Source organism: Homarus americanus, unplaced genomic scaffold, assembly GCF_018991925.1.
Source record: "Homarus americanus isolate GMGI-L3 unplaced genomic scaffold, GMGI_Hamer_2.0 scaffold25013, whole genome shotgun sequence".
In the NCBI taxonomy this organism is placed as follows: domain Eukaryota; kingdom Metazoa; phylum Arthropoda; class Malacostraca; order Decapoda; family Nephropidae; genus Homarus; species Homarus americanus.
Genome location: NW_024722158.1, coordinates 3,231,037 through 3,246,020, shown reverse-complemented (window position 1 = coordinate 3,246,020; position 14,984 = coordinate 3,231,037). Strand labels below are relative to the sequence as shown.

Here is a 14,984-nt window from a genome sequence, read left to right as displayed (position 1 = left end):
TAAGGATAGCTGACTAAGCGAGCTGAAGTCTTTTAAGTTTAACAAATTTATTGACAAAGCTTGGAGTACAGGTTGCCTATTCTGAGTAATTCAGTCAGGTCTTGAACACAGGGTGGTATCACTTCTCACTGCCACGCAGGACACAGGTTCATACACAAAGAAATAGATCTATTCATTAACAGTATATATAGGTCAGTCATGTGGGTAATATCACTGTTCACTACCACCTCTAATTCAATGTACCATAGTGATTACAAAGTTCACGATACAATAAGCCAGGTGACCTGAAGTCTTTGACAGTGTCACATTCAATAATATAGTGTTCAAGTGTATGCTTTAAAGGTTTATCACAAAGTCTACATGCTGAGTGTTCCAGTATGGGTCCAGCGTCACTAACTTGCCAGAGGTGTCTGTATCCTAGCCTAATTCTGGCCACAACTACATCACATTGTCTGGTTCTGTCCTTATGCTGGCCATACCGGTACCTCCTGCACAAAATTTGTTTTGTTTTTATCCTCGTCACCACTGATAGGCTCGTTAGCCGCTTGGGCGATCGGTCACGTCTCTGATTACTTTTCTTTTGTCAGCTTCACCAAAAGATCGGCTCGTTAGCCACTTCGCCGATCAGTCACGTCTCTGTTACGCACTGTTGGCAAATACTGGGCATGCACCGGCTACTGAATGTACCTGAACCCGCTCCAGTGTTGGTCAAGTCTTGTCTTGAAAGTGCACACACTCTGTGCCATCACAACACTCTCTGGTAGATTGTTCCAAGAGTTTACAACCCTCACTCCGAAAAAGTTTGCCCTCACAGTTTTCTGGACTTGCAGCTTCTTCAATCTTGAGCTGTGACCCCTTGTGGGGCAAGCGTTCGCCAGCTCCAAGTAAGGATGCTCGACTGAGTAGTTCCCCTTGAGATGCTTGTACACCTCAATTAGGTTACCCCTTTCCCGTCTGTAGTATAAGCAAGGCAAGTTCAGGCGCTCCAATCTCTCAGGGTAGCTGAGGTGCCAAAGTGCAGGCAACAGTCTGGTGGCCCTCCTTTGAACATTTTCAACCAACTGACAGTCCCTAGCATATCTCAGGGACAGTACTCCAGATGGGGAAGCACTTCACTCTTGAAGATCGTTACGAGGGACGGACCGTCTAGATATCTGAACGACCTTCTTATAAGGTAGTCTGTAGCTAAGTAGATTCCAGTCAGTTCAGTTTGTGTTGTGCTGGCCCAGTTGTTCAGCCTTTGCTTGTTTGACACTATCGTCTCTTTTTCTTTATATATTACAATTGCACAGCCTGTCTACCTGTGTTTGTCTGCACAGAACCATCAGTAAAAGCATAACATTCACTTGATTTAATACTCTCTGTGTCTGTTAATAGTTTCTAGTGTGACACATCTCATCACATCGGTGTTTAACTTGTGCTTACTACCAACAGGTGTAATTAATAGGAACTGATATATCTATCCACGCCCCAAAGAGTCTTTTGTGGAAGGTTAGCGAGATAGTCGGGATTACTTAGATGGAACATAAACTCAGTTTGAGCTGTAGTTTAGGGATCATTGTTCTCCAAAAGTTTGACACAAAACATGGTATTAAGTAGAGCTATCTTCTCAGATAGGGAGGGCAGCCTGAGCTCTTTCCTCATGTTTACAATTCTGGTTGATTTTGAGCATCCTAGAATGATGCGCATGGCTTCATTTTGAACTACCTCAAGGCTGTTGAGGGCTGAAGGCTCACAGCTGCCCATGAGACAGCCTGAGGGCAGACTACCGCCTCCTCCTGTAGAAGCAACATCTCGATTCTCGTCGGCCAACATTTCTCCAGCAGGACTTCGTTAGTCTAATCCTGGACCCATAAAATGTGAGTGTGAATTGTTGAATCCTCTGAGAACATTAAACAACTTTAATAATTGTAGTTACAGTATATGGAAATGTAAAAATGGGCTATTTTCTGCTCCTAGTGAACAGTTCTGGAATCAAGAGTAACATTAACTGGGGAAAATTTTATGTTCATTAGCTGTACTATACATAACCACTTGGAAGGTCAGTTAAGGATCATTTTTAGCTGTCTCTGGAGAAATTATATTCTTTAATGGTTCAATCAATGCTTTATTGCCTGCATTTATCTATACGTATTAAAATGTATAAAATATTCATATACTGACTGTTACTTTATATGGTTCAACTTGTATCAATATGTCCAGGGATGATATGTACAACTTTTTTGGACCAATTTTGCCATTACTGTATAATCTTTATTCAAGAATGACTAATCTAGCGTCATTTAAATTCCCTTCATATTCACATAATCACTAACCAAGTAATAAGCCATACAAAGTAGATATTGTCAGTCATTTATTGTCCTACAAAAAGATAGTTCCAAGACTATCCTCCATCTATTGTTACTAAGTTACTATAAAGTACAGTACTGTACTAAGACCCTAATAAATAATAAAAACTTTTGAACTTTCAGAAATAAATGTCGAGATACAATGCTCATCTTATAACTTTAAATGTTAGTCATATGAAGTATATAATAATCAACTCCACAGATCCATATAATATTGCAACATAGTATCACTATTTGTCTCAAGGTCACGTCACTAAATCTAACCCAACGAACTAACCTCATATGTCTCTTTTAATAACTACAGTATTATGGTTACAAAAGAAAACTTTAAATCACTGCAACTTTCAGGACTATAAGATTCGTATGCAATTATTAAAATATATTTCCTCTACTTTCGATATCCTGAACAGCTAATCAAGTCCTGTTCAAGATTTAAACAAAAGCAAAATGTTCTTAATATTATTAATATAAACCTTCTGGTGTGTTACAAGAAACAGCAGGTTTACATTAAGGCAAAAAATTAAACATACGTAAATGCTTCGTTTCACAGATACTGTAATGTTGATACTTTTGAAATGATAAACAGAAACCTCTTCAATAATCTGATTTATAGAAAAGATGCTGGAATTCAAACAGTATCACTCACAAAGGACCTCAGACTGCCCATCAAGCAGAATAAGTCCAACTATTCTCAGATTTTAGGAGCAAATACTTGTAAGAGAAACCAGTACTAAGCAGGTACCTATTTCACCAAATTAGCATTAAATACAAATGAATAATTCATGTTCCCACATCATTAAAACTTTCAGTTGTGTTAACAGTTTGCACGATACTTATTGTACAAGACTTTCCTGCAATACGGGCAGTACAATAATTGAAATCCTTTCTTTAAGCAATAATATTCACTCCATTGGTATGAAGTGTTTCAGAGAGTCTCTGTACAATATATCTTTCCCTCCCATTGACTGAGCTGCAACAATGATTTGTCTCCTTCAGCCAAGCATTTGTTCACAGCTCCAAGCTATTTAATGCCCCCATTGGCAAGTACAAAATAACTACAGTATAGACAAGAGCAGAATTTGTAACTGTATGGGCAGGAAAATCATGCCATTACTGTATCAGCATTAGAGAGAGAATAAATTGAACTACAGATAGTACAAAACATATTAAGTTATGTACAGTTGTACTGTAGCTGCATTTTTGTCTGGCTTTTATGGTAAAAAGTTATCAAGTGAATGGAGTCACCGTCAAGTGAGGACCCAGGAGTTTAACAACACAAAAGCAGGATTATAAGAATAGCACTGACCAGAAATCATGTTTGTTAAGTCAATTTTTTATTAACTGTCATATACTGTTTTTACAAAAGTGTAATGATTGTTCAAACAGTTTGTTTTATTCATGTTCTCACAAAATCAGGAAAAGCATCACTTTCCAGCAAGTGTGAAATAAATACTGTACGTATGCCAATTTGGGGATAATATGTCCCTATAGGGAAATAGCTCTGGTAGGGAAATTCCCACATCTTTTATATGTATAACAATGTGCTTTAAGTGTACAAAAATACTGTACAGACATTTCTATGTGCTATTTAATGTAAAATATAACTCGACCACATTCCTCAAGGTTCTTTCTTTTTTTTTCTTTTTTTTAATACAAATGGTGAAATTTTTACTTGAAAGAAATATATCAATATAAATTTACTTTCACTAGAAACATGAATCCATAAAGTGATATTTTTTTTTACTACAATTTACATATGAGGGAAAAGTAAGAATATCAACTCAATTTACATATAATACAGTAAATCTGTAGTACAGTATATATATATTAAAAAAAAACAAAAAAAACAGATATTTGAGCAGTTGGAAGATTTAATATTCTGTATTACTAAAATACTGTACCAATTTCCTGAATTCTTTTTCCTAATATAACTGATTTTTCATACACTATATCCTTATGATGCAAAACTCAAGAGCACATCTATAAAGTATATCATAAATACTATCAGAAAAGGATTCTCCATACATAGGTGTTACAGGATATGAATAACCTCATAATTTACATAAAACAGAACATAAAAACTGGCAGTTCCATTATTTATCACATTTCATTACCTGTGTGGAAACTTTACCACTGGTCAGTATTTTTTTAAACTACTGGTCACCATCATGTGTTGCAGTCAGTTACCTCTGGCCAACACTGAACATATTTACAAATACACTACAGTATAATATCAAAGCCCATTATGCATTGAAACTAACCTCAAGTACTGCTATATAACCTTTACTTTTAGTTCACATTACACGAGTCCTGCTGGAAAATACTTTGTACAGTACAGTACTACATTACCGGTTAGTTCAATCCTTGCTTTGTAAGGTAGAAAATTTTTTGGATGTTTACTTTTGAGCATCATAAAAGCATCTGTCTTTATATTTAACAAATCATCTCACTTTACTTAACATTTCACATCATAAATAAGATTTCTTTATAAAACAACTCCAAAAGTAACAAGTATATTACAGTTCCAACTTCCAGTATATGGTTGGTAATACTATTGGGAAAAAAAGAAAAAAAAGACTAGGAATAGAACAAAATTGCAATCTTATCTGTATCATTTTCTATTACTTTTTCTTTCACTCCTGGAATACCCAGAGCTGCACTATGACAGCAGCCACTGAATTCAGGACTTACCTGAAGGAAAGATACCAAGACACTACAGTAGTGTGAAATTAAAACAATCCATTTTAACAGAAATCCACTCTTCCTTAGGCATTAAACTTTAACCTTAAACTGAAAGGGTTAAGACAATTCACTATCACTCTGAAAGCCAAGAGAGAGAGAGAGCATATCCACAACATTGAGATGAAACCTGTACTGTATAGTGTAAATGTGTTACTTTGAGAACCTTGAGCATGTTGTTTCTGTGTTTGAGAGGAGAGAAAGACATTTGGGCTGGACTAGGTGAAACATACAATAACAAAAAAGATATTCAGTATATAATTCACAAAACATTAACAAAAAGTACCTTGCAATGGTGCCTTCAACCGTTTGAATTAAATTCATAGAACAAACATGTTAATTACTGGGAAAAGACTGGAGTATACCCCGAGATCCTGAAAATACATATACATACATATGTACACCCGGTAAAAAAAAGTTTCTTTCGTGAGGGTTCCGATGAATTTTGAAATGAACAGTCCACTCAGGGCTACCAATGCGAGGTATGCCTCATGCCTTTACCAAAAACCTTTGTTCGTGGTGTCGTTTTGTTTTGTACAAGATTTGTAAAGATAATTTTTTGAGTGTACAAATATGCTCAGTAATACCCATGTATCACCAATACAAAATCGTCAAACAGTTCATACATGTTTGGGAAATACTGAAGCAGAAATTCTAATATGAGTCGGGTAATTGGTGTCTATTCTAGACAATTTAAATGTCTGTGATATGTGTTGTAGAACTTGTAATTCAAGGATCTGTTGACTTGACTTTTCTTTCTTACAGAAAGTACCATGCCTCTCTGTCCTGCCAAGCCTGTAGAGTAGTGGTGTGCATGGTGATAAAATGTTTTACTTTCAATGAGATTCATCTGTAAGCTAATTTATTTGTTGCAGAGTCTTTATCATAAACATCTGTCATTATTATACCAAATTGATATTCCCTGTGAATGAGCCAAACATTATAAGGTATTACCTTACAAGTAACCGAAAAATTGTAAATTCAAGTGAATCCTCATGAAATCAATCGATAGCTAATCTAATTAAATAAAGCTTTTCAAGTACAGTAGATTCATATTACTGATCCATGTTCATTACTTACAATACAGTATCATCATGTAGCATTTATCCAGGTCTCCTGACATTCCTACATTCATTATGAATGTGGCCTAGTTTAATCAAACATGTCAATTAGAAAATGGTTAAGAAACCTGAAACATTGCAGTTCTGATTAAATATTTTACTAACACACATACTGTATACACACAATCTGTTTTACCAATATATATATTACAATTGTCACTGTGTTGATAAATGTCAGGCTAATATTGTTACATATGATAAGAAGGGTAGCAAGGTGAAAAAGGTCCCATAATTACAGAGGAAAGAGCAGCAAAGTGGAGGAAAGTGGGACCAAGTTTTATAGTGAATTTTTTTGTAAATATATTCCTGCAATACACAGACAGCAGGAATGGCAGGTTTAATTTGGACAGATTATAAATCTAATCGGGACCAAGACTGTAGCAGGTCTATAACCAAGGGTTTACTCTGCAGATGTAGGAAAGACTTCTTCTGCCGCAGGTTCTGCATGGACTTCCACAGATGGTACTTCACTATCAACTGCTTCTTCACCTACAGCTGCTTCCAGAGCCTGTCGGGCCAGTTCCTCTACAGCTTTGAATGGACTCTCACTGGGGTTATTCTGAAAACATAAAGTTCCCAGTTAAGACAGAAAATAAAGAGGTAAAGTGGAGAGCCCTCCTCATCTTCCTGAGTAAGACCCTTACTCAGCCATGTGGTGAGCCCTGACTGCCCTTCCATAAAGTAATATACCAAAGGTTTACTGTACTGTATTTTATTAATGTTTTTAATGTGTTAGGTAGTAAATAAAATTACTGTAGTTGTGTAGTATTTATCATTAGTTTGGTCGTAATGGTTTTTCAGGAACCAAATTCTTTCATTAAGCGAGGGATACCTGAACTGCAACAATCTGACACTAGTTTTTAATAACGATATAATCTTTCATTACCGTATTTTTATTTTCTTAACATTCCTGATCATTAACTTGACCTTTTTATTCCTCTTCTTAAAGGTATAAGTTAAATCTATGCCTATATTACAACTGTAAATATGACAATACTGTACCTGGTAAAAGTACAGAGCAACTGCAATGATGAGAACGAGGAAGAATAATTTAACAAGAATGCGTAGTAAGATTGATGTTTTGCTGGGGCTGTTGCCAGTACTGCTTGAGGTGCCTTTCACTTGTTTACTGTCAACATGATCAGTAACAGTACCACTGCAAAACAAAAAGATTATTACCTACTAACCTTAAATAAATAGTGTACAGTATTCTAAATTAATTCTCTAACTGCCAAAAAAAGTATGTTTTGTAACTGTGTTATCCTTCCACAAGGCTCCCAAGGTCCCCACCCCAATCATTTTACATGATCTACTGCATGGGTGCTCACAACCCCTACAGTAAAGGCACAGTGAAGCCTAGCAAAGATGCACACTGATAGCAACAAGTAGTACAGGGGTCTATAAATGTTCCATTCTGTCAACCTAGTTGGAGCAACATGAGCAATAAATGTAATTTATGTTGGAGAATGTATTTAGCTATAGTATAAAAATAGTAGCAGTTAATTATACAGGGTGTTCATAAATGATCTGGATGATTTGATTCTTTAACGTTTTCCTAACTAATTAAGATATAAAGCTAAAATTATGTGTAAGCAATAGAGCAACTGTTCAAAGTTTTTCATATATGTTTAATACACTTCAACATGTGCACCATTGATCGCCCATACAACATCCAATCGATATTAAATTTTTTACCTTGTGTGTTCAAGCATGCCAGCATCAACCATTGCTATTGCATCCCTGACCCTGATTCATTGTTCATGGATGTTGGCAACCTTGGTCTTGTGTACAACATCTCTAACAAAACCCCAGAGGAAGAAATCCAATGGCGTAATGTCCAGTGATCTTGGAGGCCAAGGGGCAAGTCTATCACAACCAATTCATATCAGTCAAAATAGTTGTCAATCAATTAGCCAGTAATCAAGCAAATCGATTAATAATAAACTTTGATAGTTGCTCTAGTGTTTACGCATGGTTCTAGCTTTATATCTTAAATAGTATGAAAAATATTAAAGAATCAAATCATCCAGATTTTTTATGAACACCTGGTACAATATATTAATTATAGCCTCGTAGTCAAGGCGTTAGAGACATCTTTCTCCGACTTTCCAGGTTGATGTTTACAGATGTCAGGGGCCAAATCCCATTCTTCAACTTAAAAGAAGAGGAAAATTGAAGAAGAGTGCAGTGCATTCAATGAAAGGTGAACTAATGATTATTTTTTTTTGTATTTTATACAAAGATGACACCATTTGCCTGAAATGCCATGAAAGTACTGTATATCTAGTTTTAAGAAGTAAAATATCAAAAGGGACTATGAATCAGGTCACAAGAACTACTCACTGCTTCAAGAATTGAAAACAAACAAGGTCACTTCACTTAAAAAGTCTATGACCCAGCACCAAAGTGTCTTTAATTTTTATCAGAGGCATAGATTCCAATTTTGAAATTACAGAAGAATTGTGTGCACTGCAGTGTGTGAAAGGTACTACTACTGCTGAAAATGTATTCATGATAATGAATCTGTGAACAAGCTTAACCTGAGTTGGGATAAACTGAGAAGTGTGACAACTGATGGTACAAGAAACATGGTTGGAAGTAAAACTGGTGTAGTTGCAAGAATAAAAGAAAATGTACTGAAATTGGATGCTGAACCCCCCATGCAATTTCAGTGCATTATCCACCAGTATGGTTTGTGCAGTAAAATTTTCTGGTTCAAGAATGTGATGAGTGTTCCTGTATAATGTGAATTCATTAGGCTTGCCAGTTCCAAAGTTTCTTGTCTGAGATAGATGCAGAATTTGAGGATGTGTTACCATGCTGAAGTCAGGTGGTTGAGCAGAGGTAAAGTCCACAAAAGATTCTTTGCTCTGTGTCAGGAAACTGACATCTTTCTCACTGAGAAAGAAAGATGTCAAGAAGCATTTTCTGACTGAATGGATCTGGGCTTTGGTTTTCTTATGTGACACATTTGTAAACTTAAGAAAGTTTGCTGCAGGTATGTTCATAGTATTTGGGATCAACCTCAAAACAAACACTAAGAAAGAAATCAAAAGTGTGGCATGCATGTCTTGATTTTTTCACTACTGTATAATAAAATTCTGATTATTTTGATGATAAAGCCAGTGATTTCTTTAAGTTTACAATACAGTATATGGTTAATACTTGATAATCAATGTCATTAATGTGTATATTACCTGTATTTACTACACTTATTCACATTACAGTCAATGTGTGGCTGTCATCACACAGTTGCCCATCTAATGTGGTCCACTCACACAGAAAAGTTGAGCACCACTGATCTACTGTACAGTATATGCGAGTAGCACCGTGCATCACCGGTAATAATACGAGAATTATTTAGCGTTTAAATCTACATGCAGTATAACACACACCTTCTGCCATTGTTGATGAACCTGCGCACTGTGATAGTCTCTGATGAAGAAGAAGTAACAGTGCGGAGAGATCGACGAGGAGAAGGGGTGTGTCTTTCAGGGTCGTATATAAGACCGGTCTGGTTGCTTTCACCTCCTACTAAAGGAAATGTACACATCATAATTATATACCGTGTCACAGAAAGCCCTGGCTGCTCATTATCTTTTGCCATAATTGCAGTGTAAATGTTGCCTTTACAGAAAAGTTGTGTGATGTCACAGATCATATGACTATGATCTGGTGAAGCAAACAATGGGTCTCAGTGTGCAAACATATCAAAATATTATGATATACTGTACATATACTGGAGATCTTCTCACTCTTAGTTCCTATTAGCTTAGAAAATGACATAGGTCCTGACACTTAAAACCCCCCATACTGCTTTTCAGCTTATATATAGAAAGTAAAGTCATGTAAATTATACTGCAAACACATGAACGCACCTGGTGACATGAGAATACGTTTACGTATCTCTGAAGAAGGAATAGTAGTCGTTACTTTTGTGGAGTCCATTTCAAAAGAAGGGCGAGTCTGAACTGGTTTTGCCTCTACTACTGGTTCTGAAAGATAAAAATTAATAATGTTTAATCATATCCGCCCTGTACCCAGCATAATGGAAGAACGTAACTTATTACAGAATATTTTTCCAAAGACAGGAATGTAAGTTTAAATAAATGTCTTTTACACTTATGCAGCTGAAGATGTAGTCCACCAGTTCCCTCGATAAGTTCCCTTTATACTGTTAATGAGATTCAAGCACTGCATGCCAATTATACTGCACATATTTTCAAGGAAAATTCTTGGTTGCATACAAGACTCAGTTTCTACGCATGACACACGAGTCTTCTGATTAAGGATACACCATTCACAGTAAACATACAAGAAAGCCACACATCAGATATACCATACAAATAAAGCAACAGTGCTTAGACTAACATACAGTCAAACTACTAAACTTTCAAACAAACTTTCATCCAATGAAAAGCTTACTTAAAAAGATGCACAATGTTAATTTTATTACATATCACAAACTACAGTACAGTAATCTATAAATACGATGAGCAATATTCACCTTCTTCGCTGTCTGAGTATTCGTCTTCATCAACATCTCCATTATATGTAGGACTGTCCACCACTTTGCCACCCATCAGGGCAAACAACTTCTTCTGGTACACCATGCGAGTTGTATCTGCCACAAAACAACAAACACGTGTTATCTCCGAAGGCACTACTGTTTTCAACTAAGTCACTGACATCAAAGTCAACGATCAACCTCGTGTTCTGTTGACCAATCCCAACACAGTTAACAACTACAATACTAGCTTGTCAGCTAATATTGTCAACACTAATAGGGAAGACACAGATGACGTTGTCTCTGTGATGATGCCACAGGCAATATGTAGCTGCCCCAGCACTGTAGTTAACAGTTAATGAAGTTGAGGTAGAATACACCATTATACAGTTATAAATTTTAAAATGACCTTATTTGCCTAATAGTGCAATAGTAAAATTGCTACCTTTTGCCACTGTTAATCCAGATGAACTGACATGCTGGTAAGACTCACCGACAATGGGCCCAACGACAGCTCCAAATGATTTGAGTTTAGCAAAGAGTTCATCATCATCAAGCTTACAGACGTCGAAGCCATTAATCACCAAACTGGTGTTAGATGAAGCCTGAAATTGATGGAATAAAATTGGTCAATTGAGCACATACATCCCTCATCTGTTGCAGTCCCATATAATAATAAATAAAGGGCATCTCAAAAATATATTTACACTGCCTTAAAAATTTCAATGGCAATTTTGCGAATGCTTGCATTACAACAGCCTCAGTTTCTTCACTTGTTTATATATGAGTTCTCGAACAATACTCTGGGTCCTAGGAGACCTTGCACATCAAGAAGTAAGGATAATGTACCTGTTGTAATGCGATCGACACAACAATTTGTAAGGCAATGCGTATACGTAAATTAATTTTTGATGCACCCTGTATTGTGTGTGTGCACACAAATAGATATTGTTGACAAATACTCAGATAGTGAAGAAGGTAGATACAATATTTGTCATCATAGGCTATTCATAGCTTAGTTTGTGGTAACAAAATTAAAATAAGTACTTTTGGTAATCCTGGAACAGATAGCCAACAACAGAACGCATTGTTAGATTTCGTTCATTTTTTCCACAGCTGTTCTTTGGAAGATAGTAATAAAAATGATAGAACCTCACAGGACTTGACCCTTATTAATTATTTTCATCCAAAGATGATCTGTGGAAAAAATTAACAAAATCGAACAACGCGTTCTGGTGTTAGTTATCTGGGTAATTATATAGGACTAACCCGTGAGCGAAATTGATTGAAAACAATTATAAAAACACCGGATTTTCATTGTTATATTATAGTGGCCACTGTTGTAGTTTGTGGAAATATGTTAAAAAGTGGATATTTTTAAAGTAAACAGACAGAACTTACTATGATATGGTGAAATTTGAGGCATTTTCTGGACGTGATATGGCCGCATCGGCACTATGCAGCCCTGGCGGGTTAGTCCTATCTATTAACCACTATCTGCTCCAGGATTGCCAAATTAATAAATCCATCACTGAACTGTCTAATATTAGAAGCAAACCACTCAACACTACCTGCATGAAGTAATTCACGCTAACGTAACTGATAATACAGTGTTTTTTTTTGTTTTTGTATTTTGCTAGAGGGTAAAAAAAATCCCAGGGATAACAGTACTTGTTGATACAGGGTGGTGAATGTTCATTCTATTTTTTTTAAATAACACTCATAACATATGTAAGGTATGCAAGAGATCTGTAGAATTGCCACACTTTGAAACTTGTGGTGTTAGGTGTCAGCTTTTGCACGATTAATAAGTGTGAACGTCAACCTTTTGATAGTAGAGACAACTAAGGTGTGCCCATGGCCGTGGTTCCCGCCTGGCCCACATGTTTCAACTACCGTACTTTTAAGCTTCAACAGTTAAAATCATCCGTTAATAACATTTAGCAACAGTAAGTAAGCTAACTCCCTTACTTTAAGAAGGCAACGTACCATGGTATTTGCTGGTGAAGGAAAAAAAGGTGTAATGATAGGTGGTAATGGGTATTGTTCACTTCAACACGGTGTCAACAACAACACTGAGAGAGAAGCCGCGGCCGAGTCAGTCCTCCACGGCGACCATTTCCTCTTCCCGCGCAAACCTTAATCCTTACTACATACCTCAATACTAACTTTATCTTTTTATCACGTATCTTTAGCACTGAAGAACACTAATATTACAGCTGACCTGGGCGTCTACGTCGTTTACAGGCATATCTTCATCATCCGATGAAAAATCCCCCTTAGACTGTTCAACTGGAGCAACATATTTTTGATAGAGTTGCTCGTATTCTTCTTTTCTAGCGCTTGGTGACGGTAAATCGACTCCGTGTGATATAAGTTCATTTTTTAATTGTTCCTTAGTTAATCCAGACATTGTGTGGGTTATAATAATCCAGAGACCGGCTGACTTACACCCCACGCGTTACACTTGCTACCAGCACTGTCCAAAGTTACTTTCGGTTCGGTACTACACGGTGGTGGGGAGAGGGAACATAACCGTAGACACGATTGGTTCTACAGTGGAGAAAGAGGCGGGACCTGCTACTGGTCTGCCAACAGTAATCTCGCTCTCAACGAGCTTTAGATGGCGTACTAGCGTACAGGTTTCCTGCCCTCAACCGCCACATTTAACATTCCAAAGCACATCTGTAACCTCTTACCTCTTTGAATTGCATTTTTTTTAAGTTAAGACGAATACGCTAGAGAACTTATTAGCTGAAAAAAATATTTACTTTGTCACCTAATAACGCAATACTGCGAAATCATAATAGCTTTATGTTATGTAACGTTTTGATTACGACTAGGGATTAATGTGCAAATGTTTAAACATGACAGTATACAAAACATTACAAAAAGGTCAAAATATTAAGAGATCTGTTGATCAAATCACCACATCCTTCTCTGATTACATCAAAGAATTTGGCTCGCATTAAGAGAATTAGAAGCCTATACACAGTATGTCACGTGCCGGAATGACACTTCTGTCTTTGTGAACCTGTGTTGGGTTAAGGAGCAACACGAACACACACTAGGCTAGCTCGCTTCTATTGACCGCACAGTCACACACTGTTGCTATGCTGTACATACAAAAACAAGTTTCTACTCTTTGTTGTTGCTAATACACATTTTTGTTTTATGTCCCCTCATCCGTTTGTTTAATCGACAGCTTATTGAAATACACACCTGTTGTACTGTATGTTAAATTAACATTGATTTACAGGTATTCGACAATATTTTTCACACCTGTAGAAAGTGTGGTATAATCTACTGTGCTCTTCATTTAATGCGTTGAATAATGCTTTAACACCGTCTAAAAGTTATTAACAATTACATCGGAAATATTTTAATATCCTGGGTATGATATTAAGTTCATAACATGGTTTATATACAGTATATATTTCTTAAATTACATATGTGTGAAACAAAATCACACGCACATAAACTCTGCCACCAGCAACAGTAATATTAAGTCCTAGTAAATCTTTTTGAAAATGTAGTTATTACAACCAAAAGCTGGACCCATACCTCTAATTTAACCGTGCAAGCTTTCAGTTTTTGTAGATTAAAAAAAGTGTATTTTTTACAACTCATTCCGAAACGTCGTCTTTTTAATAGTTAATCCTCTTCGTTAGCCCTATTTATACGGTTCCTTGTTTTTATTTCCGAGCCTTTGTTTTATCCTCTTCACCACTTATCGGCTCGTTAGCCTGAGAATATTACATTTAAATACATTAAATTGGTTATACAATTTTTCGGTTCATTAGCTTTAATTAATGTCCCATTTTTGGCTTCACTTCTCAGTCTTTGTTTTTCTAATACTTTTCTAGACATTTCTGATTTATAGTAAATTTTAAGGTGAATGTCACCCTGTTAGATTCTTTTATTTACAGTAAATCCTTTGTCTAATAAAAAAAACTAAGTAATTATTCTTTCAATTAGGGTCATTATTATTTAATCTTAGTTGTCAGTATAGCATATTTAGTTTTGGGGCTTCAACCCCGGGTGGGCTAAACTATCCCATTAAAAAAAAGGAAGCAACATCGATACCTGTCGTTGTTCCGTCCGTCTATATACCTGTTGTCCACTAATATTAACAACATGGAACCAGTCTACTACAACCGAACCCTCGGAAATATGTGGTTCCAGATGGCGAACACAAGTTAGTTAACTGTAGTCGTTATGCACTGTGTACATTACCAATGCTGTCATGTATATAGTGTTCCTGCACTC

At 36.3% G+C, this 14,984-nt stretch overlaps 1 protein-coding gene across 3 annotated transcripts; it reads right to left on the bottom strand.

The window, feature by feature from the left end:
• Positions 1 to 2,090: 2,090 nt before the first annotated feature.
• Positions 2,091 to 13,286, bottom strand: LOC121862096 (LEM protein 2-like). 3 transcript variants are annotated; one of them, XM_042360072.1, is made up of 7 exons: positions 12,940 to 13,286; positions 11,209 to 11,320; positions 10,716 to 10,832; positions 10,087 to 10,203; positions 9,604 to 9,739; positions 7,211 to 7,364; positions 2,091 to 6,767 (listed from the first exon to the last, which is right to left on the bottom strand). In XM_042360072.1, exons 1-7 carry the CDS (start codon positions 13,126 to 13,128, stop codon positions 6,609 to 6,611), a joined length of 984 nt encoding a protein of 327 aa, XP_042216006.1. In that variant the 5' UTR covers positions 13,129 to 13,286; the 3' UTR covers positions 2,091 to 6,608. The 3 variants fall into 3 exon arrangements, with proteins under 3 accessions (XP_042216006.1, XP_042216005.1, XP_042216007.1); XM_042360071.1 differs by having other exon boundaries at positions 9,604 to 9,742; positions 12,940 to 13,283; XM_042360073.1 differs by lacking the exon at positions 12,940 to 13,286 and adding an exon at positions 12,705 to 12,892 and having other exon boundaries at positions 9,604 to 9,742.
• Positions 13,287 to 14,984: the final 1,698 nt, after the last annotated feature.